The sequence below is a fragment of the Centropristis striata genome, chromosome 11, assembly GCF_030273125.1.
Source record: "Centropristis striata isolate RG_2023a ecotype Rhode Island chromosome 11, C.striata_1.0, whole genome shotgun sequence".
Lineage (NCBI taxonomy): Eukaryota > Metazoa > Chordata > Actinopteri > Perciformes > Serranidae > Centropristis > Centropristis striata.
Genome location: NC_081527.1, coordinates 4,113,014 through 4,128,681, shown reverse-complemented (window position 1 = coordinate 4,128,681; position 15,668 = coordinate 4,113,014). Strand labels below are relative to the sequence as shown.

At 38.7% G+C, this 15,668-nt stretch overlaps 1 protein-coding gene across 1 annotated transcript in view; it reads right to left on the bottom strand.

The window, feature by feature from the left end:
• The window catches only part of LOC131980207 (sodium channel protein type 4 subunit alpha B-like), a 107,471-nt gene that overhangs the window by 22,802 nt on the left and 69,001 nt on the right, over positions 1-15,668 (bottom strand). Inside the window, exons 15-17 of the mRNA XM_059344420.1 lie at positions 14,936-15,109; positions 14,363-14,719; positions 7,078-7,488 (exon numbers count right to left, since the gene is read on the bottom strand). Coding sequence (XP_059200403.1) covers positions 7,078-7,488; positions 14,363-14,719; positions 14,936-15,109 — 942 coding nt within the window. The remainder of the gene's footprint in view (positions 1-7,077; positions 7,489-14,362; positions 14,720-14,935; positions 15,110-15,668) is intronic.

The following is a 15,668-nucleotide window of genomic DNA, read 5'->3' as shown; positions in this document are numbered from 1 at the left end:
AATGTCCCCCCCACAAGAGATTACCAACCAGTTTATCACTCAGATTTTCATTCAGCAGTGTATGAAGCAGTAGTGAGCTCTTACATGCATGAATAGCATGAATACAGTTGGATGTAGGGATGAGTGTTTGGAAGAAACCTGCCAACTGGAGCATCTATAACATTAAATATCAATTAATCGATTATTTACTGTGTTTAGACATACTCCAGTATGTGTAAAAACATGCATACATGGGCGAAATAGAAGATATATATACAGAACTATACAAAAGCCTGTTTTGATAACAAACGCTTTTATTTTGAAAGGACGAAAAGTGACTTCCTGTTGATCATAAAACTGACTCAGTGAGATTAAACTGTAAAGAAAACATCAAGAAGTTCAATGTTTTATGTTTTAGCCTCCAAAGAGACATGAGGTTAGTTTCCACAGTAATCTTCATATTTAAATGTGTTTTGTGTTTAAATAAGTTTTGGATCAAATTAAACTCAGTAATTCATGCTACCAAGGTTTGATACAGTAAGATAGTTTTGCTCCAATTATTTCCCTTGTATTTCTGTGTGTTTTATAATTGTTATTGCAACTTTCAGTTTGCAAACTGTGGTCAAAATGTCGAGAATAAAGTTGAGATGTTGAGAATAGAGTCGAAATAATGAAAATAAAGTCAAAATAAGGAGAGTAAAGTCGAAGTGAGGAACATTGTTTTTATCCAACATTTAGTTAAACTGCAAGCTACAACCTGACTTTCATCAGTCATAAATGAGCAATAACCACAATATTTAAGGGTGTAATAGAACTAAAAAAAATCCCCCAACACATAAATGAGATATTCTTGGTTTTGCTCCAATGAATCCTCTTGTATTTCTGTGTGTTTTATAATTGTTATTGCAGCTTTCAGTTTGCAAACTGAAGCTTTATCCAACTTAATTCTCAGCTCATTGGCTGATTGACGTTGTTTCAAAGTCAGAGATAAAATAAAAATAAAAAAATACACAGATTTATTAAAAATTCCTCGCAATCGACCAAATTCTTAACGACCACTAATCGATCATCGATTAATTATCCCCATACATGGATGGATATTGAGAGTGTTTTCTATCACCCTGCTGTGACATCACTGGTGTGGGCGTGGCCTCATGTCAAACACACTGACAGGTTTAGAAGCCTTTCTCTGCCCTGCATGTAGTGGAGACTGATCCCATCAAAACACACCTACACACACCGCCTTGTCTTTCAATCTGAGCTTCAACACAGATTTTGATGAGATTTCCGCGTGTTGTAACAGCAACATGTTTATATTTAACACGATTTATAGGACAGAGGTGCAGCTTCAATCCTATAAACTGGTACAAAGTCTAATCCAGCATTAAAGAGCATCCACAGAACCTGGAGGCCAGATTAGCAGCAGCACCACAGACAGAGCAGAGAGAATGTGTTCTTATTACGTTTTTTAAGACAATTATTGCGTCATGCATGCAGTCTTTGATACATTTAATACATAATCTTTAACCCCTTATTATTTGAGAGGGGAAGGGTAGATGGAGGGCCAACAGTAGACGATATATAAAGTGGTTTGCATACTCTAAAAAGTTGGGATTTTAAGATTAGTGTGAGATGCAGCTCATTGTGTCAACATTGTGTCAAGTTTTTCTAGTTGATCTTAAAATAAATTGTGAGTATTAGATCATTATGATAGAAGTTTGTGGTGGCCTGTCTCATGTCCAATTAATATGTGCAATTTTGGGATTGATATAATTTGTTACACACATTTGGTGCTACATTTAACTTTTACCACTCAAGAAAAAACAAAACAAACAAAAAAACCCTCCAAAATATCACATTAAGACACAAAACTTTTGAGGAACTCTATAGAAATCCCACCATTCTGTGATTTGGTTTAAACACTTTTTGACTTTTTGGACATTTCTGCAAGAATTGCATTTTTCTACTGTTGTGTAAACTGCTGAGAAACCCCCTTATTGTTCATAAACTAGTCTTCCATCCTCTGAATACTCTAGTTCAGGTCTCTAGTTTGTGGTTATAAAGTTTCATGAGACTGTGATTCATTTTATACACTGAGGTCCAGACTCTCAGTGCAATAAAATGCTAATATGGGGACTATGACATCATCATGCATGAATAAAACAGGCTCATTGAATCCACAGGAGTCTCAGCTTTCTAGTCATGGGTAATTTATGCTTTCCAAGTCCAATTCCAGGACTGTTTATGGACCCCAGTAGGCAGAAATAAGTAAATACAATATCAAAAATAAGACATTTGTTATGCATGTAAAAACTGCATGTGATTAGCATAAAGTGGACATGTTTGACATGTGAAGGAGAGACTTCTGGGTACCCCAAGAAACCATTTTGCCAGTTTTTGTCCTTGCAAAACTCGTTATTTATATTTTTAATTATATTATATTATTATTGTATTATATTTGTATATTTATTTGGAGGTTAAATAACTATAATAAGTAGCATGACATGACTGGTACCAATGGATTCCTTTCTTTCTCAGTAACATCTTTAGCCTTAAGAAAAAAAAAGATAAATATTATATTCTTCATCCACCTACATTGTATTTAAGTGGACTTTTACATATAATTACTTCATTTTAAAAAACATCAAATTTAATTTGTTTTTTTAGTATTTCTACATTTACACATTTCGTCAATATTGAGCAGAACATATTCTAAAAACAACAATTTTTTTCAAAAGTTTTGACAAATTATGTAAAAAAATGTTATATACCATAGTGTTGCAATGTAAACGTGGATTGTATTTTTTCTCATTTTAGTTCACATTTATTTCCCTGTATATAATCGGATTTTTATGGGGATAAAATTACTGGTTACACCAACTGACACTGGGTTAGATCACGTCATTGACCCATATATAAAACAATCTGAGTGGGTCCATTCTGCATAACAAGTACTTTTACTTTAGATATGTCTTTAGCCTTAAAAAAGGGGTTAAGTCAAATTTTATTCATACTCAACTTCTTAATAAGAGCAATCTTGCCATTTGTACTGTGTGTTCAAAGCTCCACACATGTAAAATGTATCCTTCTTTACGGCTGAGCAGCTGCTGATGCCCAGTTAAGCTGATGGAGGGCTGTTTTTTTTGTTTTTTTTTTCATTTCCATTTTCCTTGATGCCTAATTCTGGTGGTGTGGAGCGGAGCACGGCAGGGAAATAGAAACAGGAAGAGAGAGAGCCAGACTGCAGCCGCTCAGCTCTGCTCTGCTCAGCTGTGGCTCTTTAATCTGCTCTGGATCCACATCTGGCTGCTGCTGTCGGCCTGCCAGAGAGGACAGCAGAGACACTCCCTCCACCTCAACACAGCCTCCACCCACAGGAGACAGACCAGGAGGCCAGGAGGAACAGGAGAAACAGGAGAACATGGAGATACAGGCAGCAGGAGAAACAGGAGAGACAGGAGGAACAGGCAGCAGGAGACCAGCTGGGTCAAAGGGAACAATAACATCTTACCATATGATAATAGATAATGCATGCTGGCTAATTATTAACCCTCTATGGCAGTGATTCCCAACGGGGGGGCGCCAAAGATCCACGGGGGGTCGCAAAGCCCTCTTGATTTTAAGGGATGTAATAAATCTAATGTGTTAAATATAGATGAGTCAGCATTTAATTCATTAGTGGGACAAAAACAACTAAATAAGGGCTACATTAAACGTTTATTCATTTATTTAAATTGAAAAATCACTATAGAAAAGTTTAAAAATAAAGGCTATATCGCAAGAATAAGGACATGTGTAACATCCCTCCTGCAGTATACACAGGTAACCTCACCTAGAGGTAACCTCACCCAGCGGTAACCTCACCTAGAGGTAACCTCACCTAGCGGTAACCTCACCTAGAGGTAACCTCACCTAGAGGTAACCTCACCTAGTGGTAACCTCGCCTAGTGGTAACCTCACATAGTGGTAACCTCACCTAGAGGTAACCTCACCTAGCGGTAACCTCACATAGTGGTAACCTCACCTAGCGGTAACCTCATATAGTGGTAACCTCGCCTAGTGGTAACCTCACCTAGCGGTAACCTCACCTAGAGGTAACCTCACATAGTGGTAACCTTGCCTAGCGGTAACCTTGCCTAGCGGTAACCTCACCTAGAGGTAACCTCACCTAGAGGTAACCTCATCTAGCGGTAACCTCACCTAGTGGTAACCTCACCTAGAGGTAACCTCACCTAGCGGTAACCTCACCTAGGGGTAAACTCACCTAGAGGTAACCTCACATAGTGGTAACCTCACCTAGCGGTAACCTCACCTAGCGGCAACCTCACCTAGTTTAGCGGTTTGGTCTCATAACTTTGACCCTTTCACTGTATTTTCACTTCACCAAATATGCTCTGCTCCCCGTATCGGAAACAAGATGGCGACACAAGATGGCGACGAGTGTAACGCTGAACTCGAGGCTTCCAACGGGCCACAAACCAACCAGACGTGACGGTGACTGCGTCCATTATTTATATACAGTCTATGGTTCTGAGACTTTGTGCCTGATGTACCCTGCATGACATTACATTGTTTATCGCTGATATTGCTCGAGTTGTTTAACAGTTAAATAAAACATTTAGATTCCAACACAATATTTGCCTCACAAGGACACTGCTCTCCATCAGAAATCACCATGTCTGTTTGCCAGATTAACCTCAGCTGCCCATGTCCCTCCCCTCTCACTGGGCTCTTCCTTCTTTCTGAATGACAATAGCAGCAGCAAATCACAATTAGATGTTTGGAAACTGATTTGAATCTGCGACTTGGTGGCTGTTATTTCACCTAAAACTGGAGTCGAAGCAACATCAAGCTAAATTGCCGAATCTCATAATTTAAATATACCTTTCTTTTTTTTTAAATATTTGATTTCTTACGCTGTAAATAATACGGCAACAATGTTAATAAGCTTAAAAACAGAATAAAAACACTGTATATTTGCATAAAAGCTACACTGTTGATCATTTAATACTGTATTTTTTCAGCGTTCTTCATTTTGCCTGAAAACTATTATATAAAGAGTTACTAATTAAAGTAGAGACCACCTTGTTTATTTAGTGCATTTTCAGTTAAATCTACTAATTGATCTCTAGTGGAACATAATGATTTCCTCCACAGCAAAGCAGCTGAACATGCAAAACTGTGCACCAGCATGCAGAAACTTTTTCTACCATGTCGGGAAGCCTTTATGGCACTGCATTATGTTTTTTCAATTATAAGGGCACACATAGAGAGTCCGGCTGCTAATGGTGTGTTCAAGGCCTACACAAAGTCAGAATTTTCAACGTTGTTCCAATTTGTGACTTTCAGTGTTAATATAACGCACCATTAGGCGTTGCTGTAAGAACATGTTAGACACGCCTTCAAAATAAAAGCAAACACATGTAGCTTTCAAAATAAGAGCACATGGATGTGTTAGCAGAATCCACCACAGAATTTGCAAGAAGACTGTCAAAATATGACGCCTTAAATAAAACATATAAGAACCCTTATTATCCTTTACAATAATTCATTAAAATATGCAATGATTAAGATGGAATAGTGGCATTTGAATGTGCCAGAGGCACCAAATTTAGGCTTTTAGGGCAAAAATGTTCTCCGGGGGAGCATGGCCCCCGGACCCCCAGACTTTGTTTCGGTGCCCCATCATAGTCTCAGAAAATCCTGACAGACAAGAAGTTGCCCAGCAGTATGTTGAGGGTGATGAAAGGAGGAGAGATGTTTCAGGGTCCTTCATTGAGTCAGCTTCAAGTCAGTAAATTTGTTTGCCTGCAATAGGAATTTCATGTAAAAACTTCTTTTATGTTAATATGTTGGTTGTTTACACTACAGTTCATTTAAAAATGCTTAAATAAAACATATTTGGGTTAAGGCATGGAGTGGAAAAATAACTAATTGAGTTGAAATAATTTGCTGACAGCTTCGTCCCCCCAGTTCAAAAATCCAATCTGCTTCCCTGACTAGCAGATCACTTTTTCACAACAATAATACAATAAAGACAACAGTCAACCATGTTCAACTCCATTCATTCATCCATTCATTATCCGTAACCGCTTATCCACACTCGGGTCGTAGGGGGCTGTAACCGATCCCAGCTGACATTGGGCGAGAGGCGAGGTTTACCCTGGACAGGGCTGACATATAGAGACAGACAGTCACGCTCATTCACTCCTACGGGTAATTTAGAGTCACCAATTAAATGGTAAATGGTAAATGTACCTGCACTTATATATTGCTTTTCTAGTCACTTTGCGACCACTCAAAGCTCTTTACAATACAGACTGCGGTCATTCACCCGTTCACACACACATTCATACTGGTGGCAGAGGCTACCCTAAACGGTGCCACCTGCCACCATTGGGAATTCATTCACACACTGATGAACGCAGCATCTGGAGCCATTTGGGGTTCAGTATCTTGCTCAAGGATACTTCAACATGTAGGCTGACAAGGTCGGGGATCAAACCACCAACCCTCCGATCAGTGGGTGACCGCTCTACCAACCAAGCAACAGTGCCTAAGTAAGTAAGTGCATGTTTTTGGACTGTAGAATTGTTTTTGGACCCGGTAAGAACCCACGCTGACACGGGGAGAACGTGCTAACTCCAAAGAGAAGAGCCACAGGCCGGAGTCGAACCGGCGGCCCTCTTACTGTGAGGTTCAAGTCCAGTGTTAACAAATACAGGTGCATCTCAATAAATTAGAATATCATAGAAAAGTTTATTTATGTCAGTAATTCAATTCAAAAAGTGGAAATAATACATTATATAGATCCATTACACACAGAATGAAACACTTCATGTCTTAATTTATTTAATTTCTTCTAATTATAATGATTATGGCTTACATTTAATTAAGACCTAAAATATTACAAAAGACCAATTTTATGTGTTTATGTTTATGTTTAATATGTAAATGTTGGCCTCTAAAAGTCTGTCCATCTATATGACTCAATACTTGGTTGGAGCTGTTTGACTTGAACTACTGGAATGAACTTTTCCATCATATTCTAATTTATTGAGATGATCCTGTACATCTGGAGGTTAAAAATAAACTCACCGGCTTGTTGTCTTCGTCCTCTGATGACTCAGAAATCTCCTCCTCCTCTAGAAACTCCACATCTGACTCTCCGGGTGCGATGGGCACGATGACGGTCAGGTTAGGGTTGGTCATGTAGCTGTCCTCCTCCGGGATGACGTACTTCTCTCCGTAGCGTCCAAACACGCCACCGTTGCATTCCACGTGGTTCCCGACCAGCTTCAGGCCCTGACCGCCGTCTTTGGCCTTCTGCTTCCGGCGCTTCAGGCTGCGGTTGCAGACGTCGATGACGCAGGTGCTGAACCAGGAGAAGCCGGAGTGGATGCGGGCGATGGCGATCTGGATGTTGTTCAGGTCGCCGTCTTCGTCCGGAGCAGAGAGGTTGTCAGAGCTGAAGGAGCTGAGCAGCAGAGCCAGGAAGAGATTCAGCACCTGTTGACACAAATGTGTTGTTAAAAACTAGGAGAAATATTTAAACATTGGGTCACACTTTACAATAACCATCTAAGTCAGTGGTTCCCAACCTTTTATTTGAGGGACCCACATTTTTACCATTCTATCTACCTTCTATGAAGCCGAACTCAATGTGACTTTCATGGTACCCTCTCTTTTTCTTTTGGAGATATTCAGCATTTTCGTCTCCCTGACGCTTCGCCATTTTTCCTTTAGCTCTGTGTTTCTGCTGTTAGGTGAGGTTACCTCTAGGTGAGGTTACCGCTAGGTGAGGTTACCGCTAGGTGAGGTTACCACTAGGTGAGGTTACCGCTAGGTGAGGTTACCGCTAGGTGGGGTTACCGCTAGGTGAGGTTACCTGTGTATACTGCAGGAGGGATGTTACACATGTCCTTATTCTCACGATATAGCCTTTATTTTTAAACTTTTCTGTAGGGATTTGTTTTTGTCCCACTAATGAATTAAATGCTGACTCATCTATATTCAAACACATTAGATTTATTACATCCCTTAAAATCAAGACGGATTTGCGACCCCCCGTGGATCTTTGCCGCCCCCCTGGGAATCACTGATCTAAGTTATGTTTATAGATGGTGAATAAACCAAATATTAACCATTTACAAAGGGACGTCTGGAATGCCCTGCTTAACCTGTTGCCTCCGCGACCCGGCCCCGGATAAGCGGAGGAAAATGGATGGATGGATGGAAAGTACTACAATTAGGTCTACATATTGAATCTTTATAGATGTTTTACAACCATTTTCTTAAAGCTATATAAATCATTTGGAAATCATTAACAAATGCTTAAAATATTGTTTCACCCTTTGATGCGCAACATATAAACACCTTCTAATACACAACATGGGTCAAGCATGACCCACATTCATTTCCAATGTAATTTCATTGCTGCATTTACAATGGATTTATATCAGGATTTGTCTTTCTTTACTAATCAGAGCACAGGGTAGCCTCTAAGCTTTAGCATAAGTACATTTTGTCAACAGTGGGAAATCCTGCGTAGTAAATATTTTACCCAGATATGTTTAGAAACATACGCTTCAGCTGCTTTCAGACACATTGAACTCAAGTTTCCAAGCATCCAACTCCACAAGTAATCTGTCTGCTAGCTTAGAGAGCAGCAGCATGCAGCACATCTCTGCACTGGAGCACGTGTGTGTGTGTGTGTGTGTGTGTGTGTGTGTGTGTGTGTGTGTGTGTGTGTGTGATGGGGAGCATGAGCAGATGATTAGTGATGAACGCCCTCCGACCTTCTCGCCCCTAAGCATCCTAGATAATCTCTTGGATAAACAGCTTTCCTGATTCATGTTCTCTGGAGGTTTCTGTCCATTAAAGTCCAGAAGAAGAACGATCTTTGCCCCAACTACACGCTCACTGGAGGTCTCATTTGTCAGTTCAACTGAATGGGCAGAAAGAGCATTTAAAGGGAATTCTTCACATTATTATTATTATTTTGACTATTTTCCCATGACCTCGACTTTTTTCTTCTTATTTTTACCTTTTTTCATGATTTAGATGTTTTTTTTCCTTTTGACTTTTTTCTCGAATTCAACTTTTTTCTTGTTATTTTGACTTGTTTTTTCGTGACTTCGACTTTCTTATTCTCATTTTGACCTTTCATTCATGATTTCAACTTTTTTCTTTTCATTTTGACTTTTTCTCGTGACTTAACCTTTTTTGATTATTTTCTCATTATTTTGACTTTTTTGGGTTTCTTCAACTTTTTTCATTATTTTGACAATTTTCTCGTTATATTGACTTTTTTTGTGATTTCGAGTTTTTTTCTAATTTTGAACTATTTCTCTTGACTTCAACTTTCTTCTTCTCATTTTGACCTTTTTTCATGATTTCAACTTTTTTTTAATTTTGACTTTTTTCTCATGACTTCAACTTTTTTCTCATTATTTAGACTATTTTCTTGTTATTTTGCCTTTTTTCCATGACCTCAACTTTTTTCTTCTCATTTTGACACAATTGAGGGTTATGTCTTCCTTAAATGAGTCAGAAGGTTTGATCTGGCCTCAAACCACCAGGATACACTGTAAAAAAAAACTGTTGTTTCTACGGTAAAAAACCAGCAGCTGTGATTGCCAGAACTTTACCGTAATAAATACGGTGCAATTTTTTCTAATATTATGGTAAAAAGATATTAGCACTGTTGATTTCACGTTTAAGATTGCCATTTTATTCCATATTTTACCGTAAAAAATAAAAAGTTTTTCTGGCATGGCACAAAATGCAGTTCACAAAAATATCCATGATAGCTTTAATACTCAACAATCTCAGTAGAACAGTCTTATTCGTTCTAGCAGCTAACAATTTTTTTTGTTGGCTGTCACTAGATGTTTTATCAGATGTAGCTAGTTAGCTTAAGCTAATGCTAACAGATGAAAACGGCATCTCCAGCTTACTTTTTAATGTTTTAGCTGATTTGTTTCAAAAACAAAAGTCATGATGGCTACATGAATATTAGGCTATTATACTAGAGAGGCTGAAGCTAAATGTCCACGGCTGCTTAGCCAGAGTATTATAGTACAGTATATTTAATAAAAATCTAATCTCTCAAAGCCAGATACAACTCCACAGCATTGGAGAAACACTTCAGCTTGTTTGTATTTCTTCAAACTAACCACCGTCGCCTTGTGCGGCACTGAGCCCAGGATGATGGTGTCCCTGTAAAATACACAGCGGAGATAGTGGAAGAGGAGGAAAACGCCAAATTTAAACAAGCAGCCAATGAAAATGTTATTAAAATGTTATTAATTTTAACATAACCGTTGGATAGACGGGCATTATAACATCATGCAGCCTAATTTAGAGCTAAGTGGAAACCTCCAGGCCTAGAATCTGAAGCAAATGTGCCTTAAACCTGCATTCTTCCTGATGGCCAGCAGGGGGCGACTCAACTGGTTGCAAAAAGAAGTCAGATCACGTAGAATCTATGAGAAAATGACCTGATTTAGATTTATTCCCCTAATAAACATTTTCATAATATGTTATGTCAACTGGCAATTGACAATTTGCTACCATGGTAACTTGTCACCATGGCTACGTGCACTTATTTGATACAGTTTATTGTTAGAGCTGAAAAATACACTGTTTAATTTATTAAACACTTTTTATTTTTATTTTGGAGAGACATGATAAACAGGTACACTCCAACTCCTTAGATTTGGACAAATTAAATATTTTGGACATTAAGTTGCTGTATAAAATGTCAGGAAATGCATAAAAATGCCATTATGCATGCATAGATATTTTAGGTTAAATAGCTCCATTAATAGATGTGCACGAAAAACAGTGTCAGTGATAAACCAGGCAAAGAGTAACAACATTTTTTGAGTTAACCAAAAAGGTTTTAAAACATTTCCGTCAGACAGATACATTTCAGAGAATAGGATTAAACGAGGAACAAACTAGCATGTAATGGCAGAGGGAACAGAGGGCATGCTGGGAACAGGTGTTTGAACCAGATCCAACAGGACCTCCACGTCTAAAGCCTTGCTCCATTTTTTAAAAAGCCTGACAGGGTTTTAAAAAAATGATGTGACAGAACTGAAATTGATTGCGATGCAGACGATGCTCATACTTCATTATATAATAGTATTCTAATATGTGCATAGCGTGAGACGGAAATCCACTCGCTGTCAGCCTGTTTTCATGCTTTGTCAGGGCTCAGCAGTGAGGATTGCCCCATTGTCCTAGACAACTAAAACACCAGGAAAGGTTAGTAAATCTAGCAAGTCAAGTATTCACCGTGTCGCCACACTGTAAAAAATGTTTGTTTAAATTACAGTAAAAAACTGTCAAATTGCATCAGAAATAGGTCGTAAAATTAAACATTGTACATCACCGTAGTAGATACTTTTAATTACTTTAAATCAAACAATAGTATAAAACTTTAAATTCTACCGCCATAAACTGTAGAAAACACACAGTTTTGCTGTAAAAATATAACACTTTCATGTAAAGTTAATGGAGAAATACCATGATGAAACAATTATCCTAAAAGTAATGGGATTATTCTGTATAAATTACAGTTTTTGCTGATATTTACATTTACATAAGCTCACTGTATTTTTTACGGTGATGTTCTGGCAACCACAGCTGCCGGTATTTTACCGTAAATTAAACAGATTTTTTTTTTTACAGTGCATGACATCATTTATGAGCTGAAATCCAAGCGATTTTCAATTATCTAGAAACAGGAGTTTAGTTAGGTGGCATTAGAGGATGTGGGCCAAACTCAATGGAGAAAAATGTGTTGAGTCCCAATAATTCCAGCAGCACTAAACCACACACTGACTGTGGATAAATGCAGCAACTGCTCGCTGCCTGTGCTCCTGGATGCTCTCCTGAACCCTCTGGAGTCCACGAGAGCTCCGGAGCACTTTGACTTCTTCATGACGTCACGTAAAAACGTTCAGCAGCATCTTTCCCTGCTGTCAGCTGAACTCTAAAGTTTTGGCTTTTCCACAAGTTTCCATGTCCAATTTAATGCACCAACCCTTTTGTAGCAAGTGTAGTAACATGATTTTACTTTTTTTTTGCAGATAATTTTCTAATTTTGCAGTGTGCATTCATTTTGTGTGTTTCATATGCGTTTGTGTGTGTTTTTTTGTCATTTTTTTATGTTTTTGATGTGTTTTTGTGTGTTTTGAGTGTGTTTTTACGTGTGTTTTTTGTCATTTTGTGTGTTTTTGTGTGCTTTTTTTGGGCGGGGGGTTGTGTGTTTTTTGTATTTTTTGTGTTTTATGTGTGTTTTTGTAAAAATATAAAAAAAATGTGTTTTTTGTGTGTTATATGTGTGTTTTTGTAAAAAAAAATTTAAAAAAAGTGTTTTTTGTGTTACATGTGTGTTTTTGTGTGTTATATGTGTGTTTTTTTGTAATTATTTTTTTGTGTTCAAAATGTTGATCCAGGAAGTCAAAATGGAAAAAAAAAAATCAGGTCATAAAGGTGAGGTTGTGCTGAAAACAATGATACCAACAACACGTCATAGTAAAGACGTCCAAAACTGACAAAATTGCCCCAAACTCCAAAGGGTTAACTTACAAATCACAGCTGGAAAATCAACAAATCACCATATGAGTGGACCAACAAATATGCATGTTCTTCCTATGGCCCAGCAGTGTGTAAAACAGAGCTGTCACACAGATTACCTCGTCTTTTACAGAAACATCTGCATGCAATGATGTACACGCTGCAATAAACAAAGAGTGGAAGCACAGCGAGAACACTCTGTGGCCTTGGCTGATCCTTTGTACAGTACTTAGGTCACAATTTCTCCCATAAGGCTTAGTTCATTAGCGGTGGATAAAACATTCAGCCCTGTTGGACATGAGGCTGCGGTAAAGCTGCAGAGTGTCCGTCGGCTACGGTTTGCACGGCAGCGTGTGCAGATAATACATATCTTACTCAGGAGGCAAAACAGATGGCTTATATGTTGTCCAGACATGATCTGTTTTACAGCCTGCTAATGCTAATCTGCAAGACAGTTAGCGTGACAGTGTGACACAATCTCTTCCTCAGCGACAATGCTTGTTCAAGGGCGCTGAAGGAAAAAATGAGTAAAAACCATATCAGATATCAGAGAAAACCAAATCACAAGCGGGCACCAACAACTGTCCGAGGATGTCCCATCCTCATAATGTGGAATCACCAACTCTCATTGGTGCAGCATAATCCCTGATTACTCATGACATCATCATTTGGATTACAGTTGGTTGCTTTGATTTTTTGATTGAATTTATCCCTGAGGAGACTTCCTGTTATCTGCCTGGTGATGTGCTTTAGTGTTGTCATTGTCAACAAATCCAATAAAAAGGCAAAACAATATGTTTGTCTGTCTTTCAATACTTCCCAACATCCCGAGCCTCAATCCCCACTGCTTCCTCCTGATAATGGAGATTGGTCAAGCATATAAACTTTCACTTCGAAGGGGACATGTTTACGTGCCTAAATGTGAAAAAACTTCTGTCCCTCTGTCTAAAACACTCCATTTTAGGGAAAAAAAGCCCAGTCTGCTAAGATTGGCTTGCAAGAAAGACATGATGCACATTTGCAAAGGTAGTCTTTTGGGCTCTAGATGGATATACTGAGATATGGGGCGGTATTTTATGATGAGCCTCCATGTGACATAGAAAGGGAAGTCTAATCTGATTGTCTTGTTGAATCCCATGTTTTCTGATATAGGCAGCTCTCAAAAAGCTGACTGGGTCGTCTTATTTCACTTTTTGTGGTTGGGGTTGTTAGACACATTTAGATACCCAAATGTGTGTGCACAAGCTAGTGTGGCCATTTGTCCGGCTTTAGGCCGGACAGTCCGGCTTTTAAATGCCCTGTCCGGCGCAGGACACTCATTTGTCCTCCTTTTGAGAAACTAACAAAAAAGGTACGCTTTTTGACCCGTTACCTTGTTAGTTTAATACTTATTGGCTAAAATGTGTGTTTAAAAAAGCTGTGTCAAAATAAGTAATTTCATTGGTTACAAATGCCAAAGCAAAAGAGCTCCTTTAACCCGGAATGGCCAAGAGAACACGGGTTTGTTACAAGAAGTAAGAGGGATGAGTTTCATTTTTTTTGTACATCATGTCGAAGTGATGTAGCTATCGAGAGACATGCTAGCACTGACAAGCATCGAGCTAGTCAGAGTACAACTCTGCTTTTTTTATGTGAAGGAAACGGCCACCCTAGCACAAGCCCAGAAGAGTTTTTCATGGTGAAGGGTGATGGCTAAAATCTAAGAAAGCACACAATGACAAACACAGTCTTGGCACATTTCAAAGAGGGTAAACCCCAAAAACTCAATCTAAATCAAGATGTCAGTACTCACCACCAGGTTCCCTATGACCATGACCAACATGAAGACCAGGATACAGAGCGGCTGCCCGGCCACTTCCATACAATCCCACATCGTCTCAATCCATTCGCCACACAGAACCCTGAACACGATCAGGAAGGAGTGAAAGAAGTCCTTCATGTGCCAGCGAGGCAGCTGGCAGTCGATGGCGATCTTACACACACAGTCCTGGTAGTTCTTGCCAAACAGTTGCATGCCCACCACGGCGAAGATGAAGACGATGATGGCCAACACCAGCGTCAGGTTCCCCAGGGCGCCCACCGAGTTTCCGATGATCTTGATCAGAGTGTTGAGAGTGGGCCAGGACTTAGCCAGCTTGAAGACACGCAGCTGATGAAGAGAACAAAGTTGAGAAAATAATAATTGATGTTGCATCTTAACACAAAACTGTTTAAATGGGATGTTTGCTTCTAAGAGGTCCTTGACTTTGATTTGATAGATAAATAAAAGAAATACAAAGGCAAACAATGGGGGAAAAGTAGTAAAAAAGCACAATGTATTAAAAATTTTGTGTGGAAGTGAGTGAAATTTAAAGATTTGTGTTACCAGTCTGAAGGATCGTAGGACAGACAGCCCCTCGACATTGGAAAGACCCAACTCCATCAGACTGAGGCAAACAATGACGCCGTCAAAGATATTCCAGCCCTGTTGGAAGTAGTAGTACGGATCCATGGCGATTAGCTTCAGCACCATCTCAGCTGTAAAGATCCCTGTGAAAACCTAGAAGAAGCAATCAGAAGCGTGAAAAAAAAACTATTACCAGACGGTTACCTGGCTCCAATGGTGCATCGATCACTAAATATAATGAAAGACTAACTGAGCATTTAACTATAATAGTTAAAATATTTTTTTCCTTTCTGCAGTTAACCACGGAAAACTGGAATTATTCGCCTTGGAAGTGAATGGAAGCGGTTTTACAAAACTATTAAAACAATTTCTGTGATCTGAAACATGCATAGAATAAAGGCCAAAATGTATAGAAAAAGCTAAGTTTACAAAAATACCTGTGCACTTGTGAGGCCTTACATTCATCAGGTGAAATCAAACAAGAATCCAAATGAATACTGATGTTGCTCTGTATGTGCTGGAAATATACACAGGTAATTGTTTACTACCGATAACAACTTAGCATGATCAAATGACAATGATGTTGTTCAAAGTAGCCAAAAAAAGATGAAATAATGCAGCTTTGAGTTTTTTTTTAACCCATTTAAGCATTACCGCATTTCTACCATAAAAACAAAAAATAAAAAAAACAAAAAAAACAAAAAATAAAAAC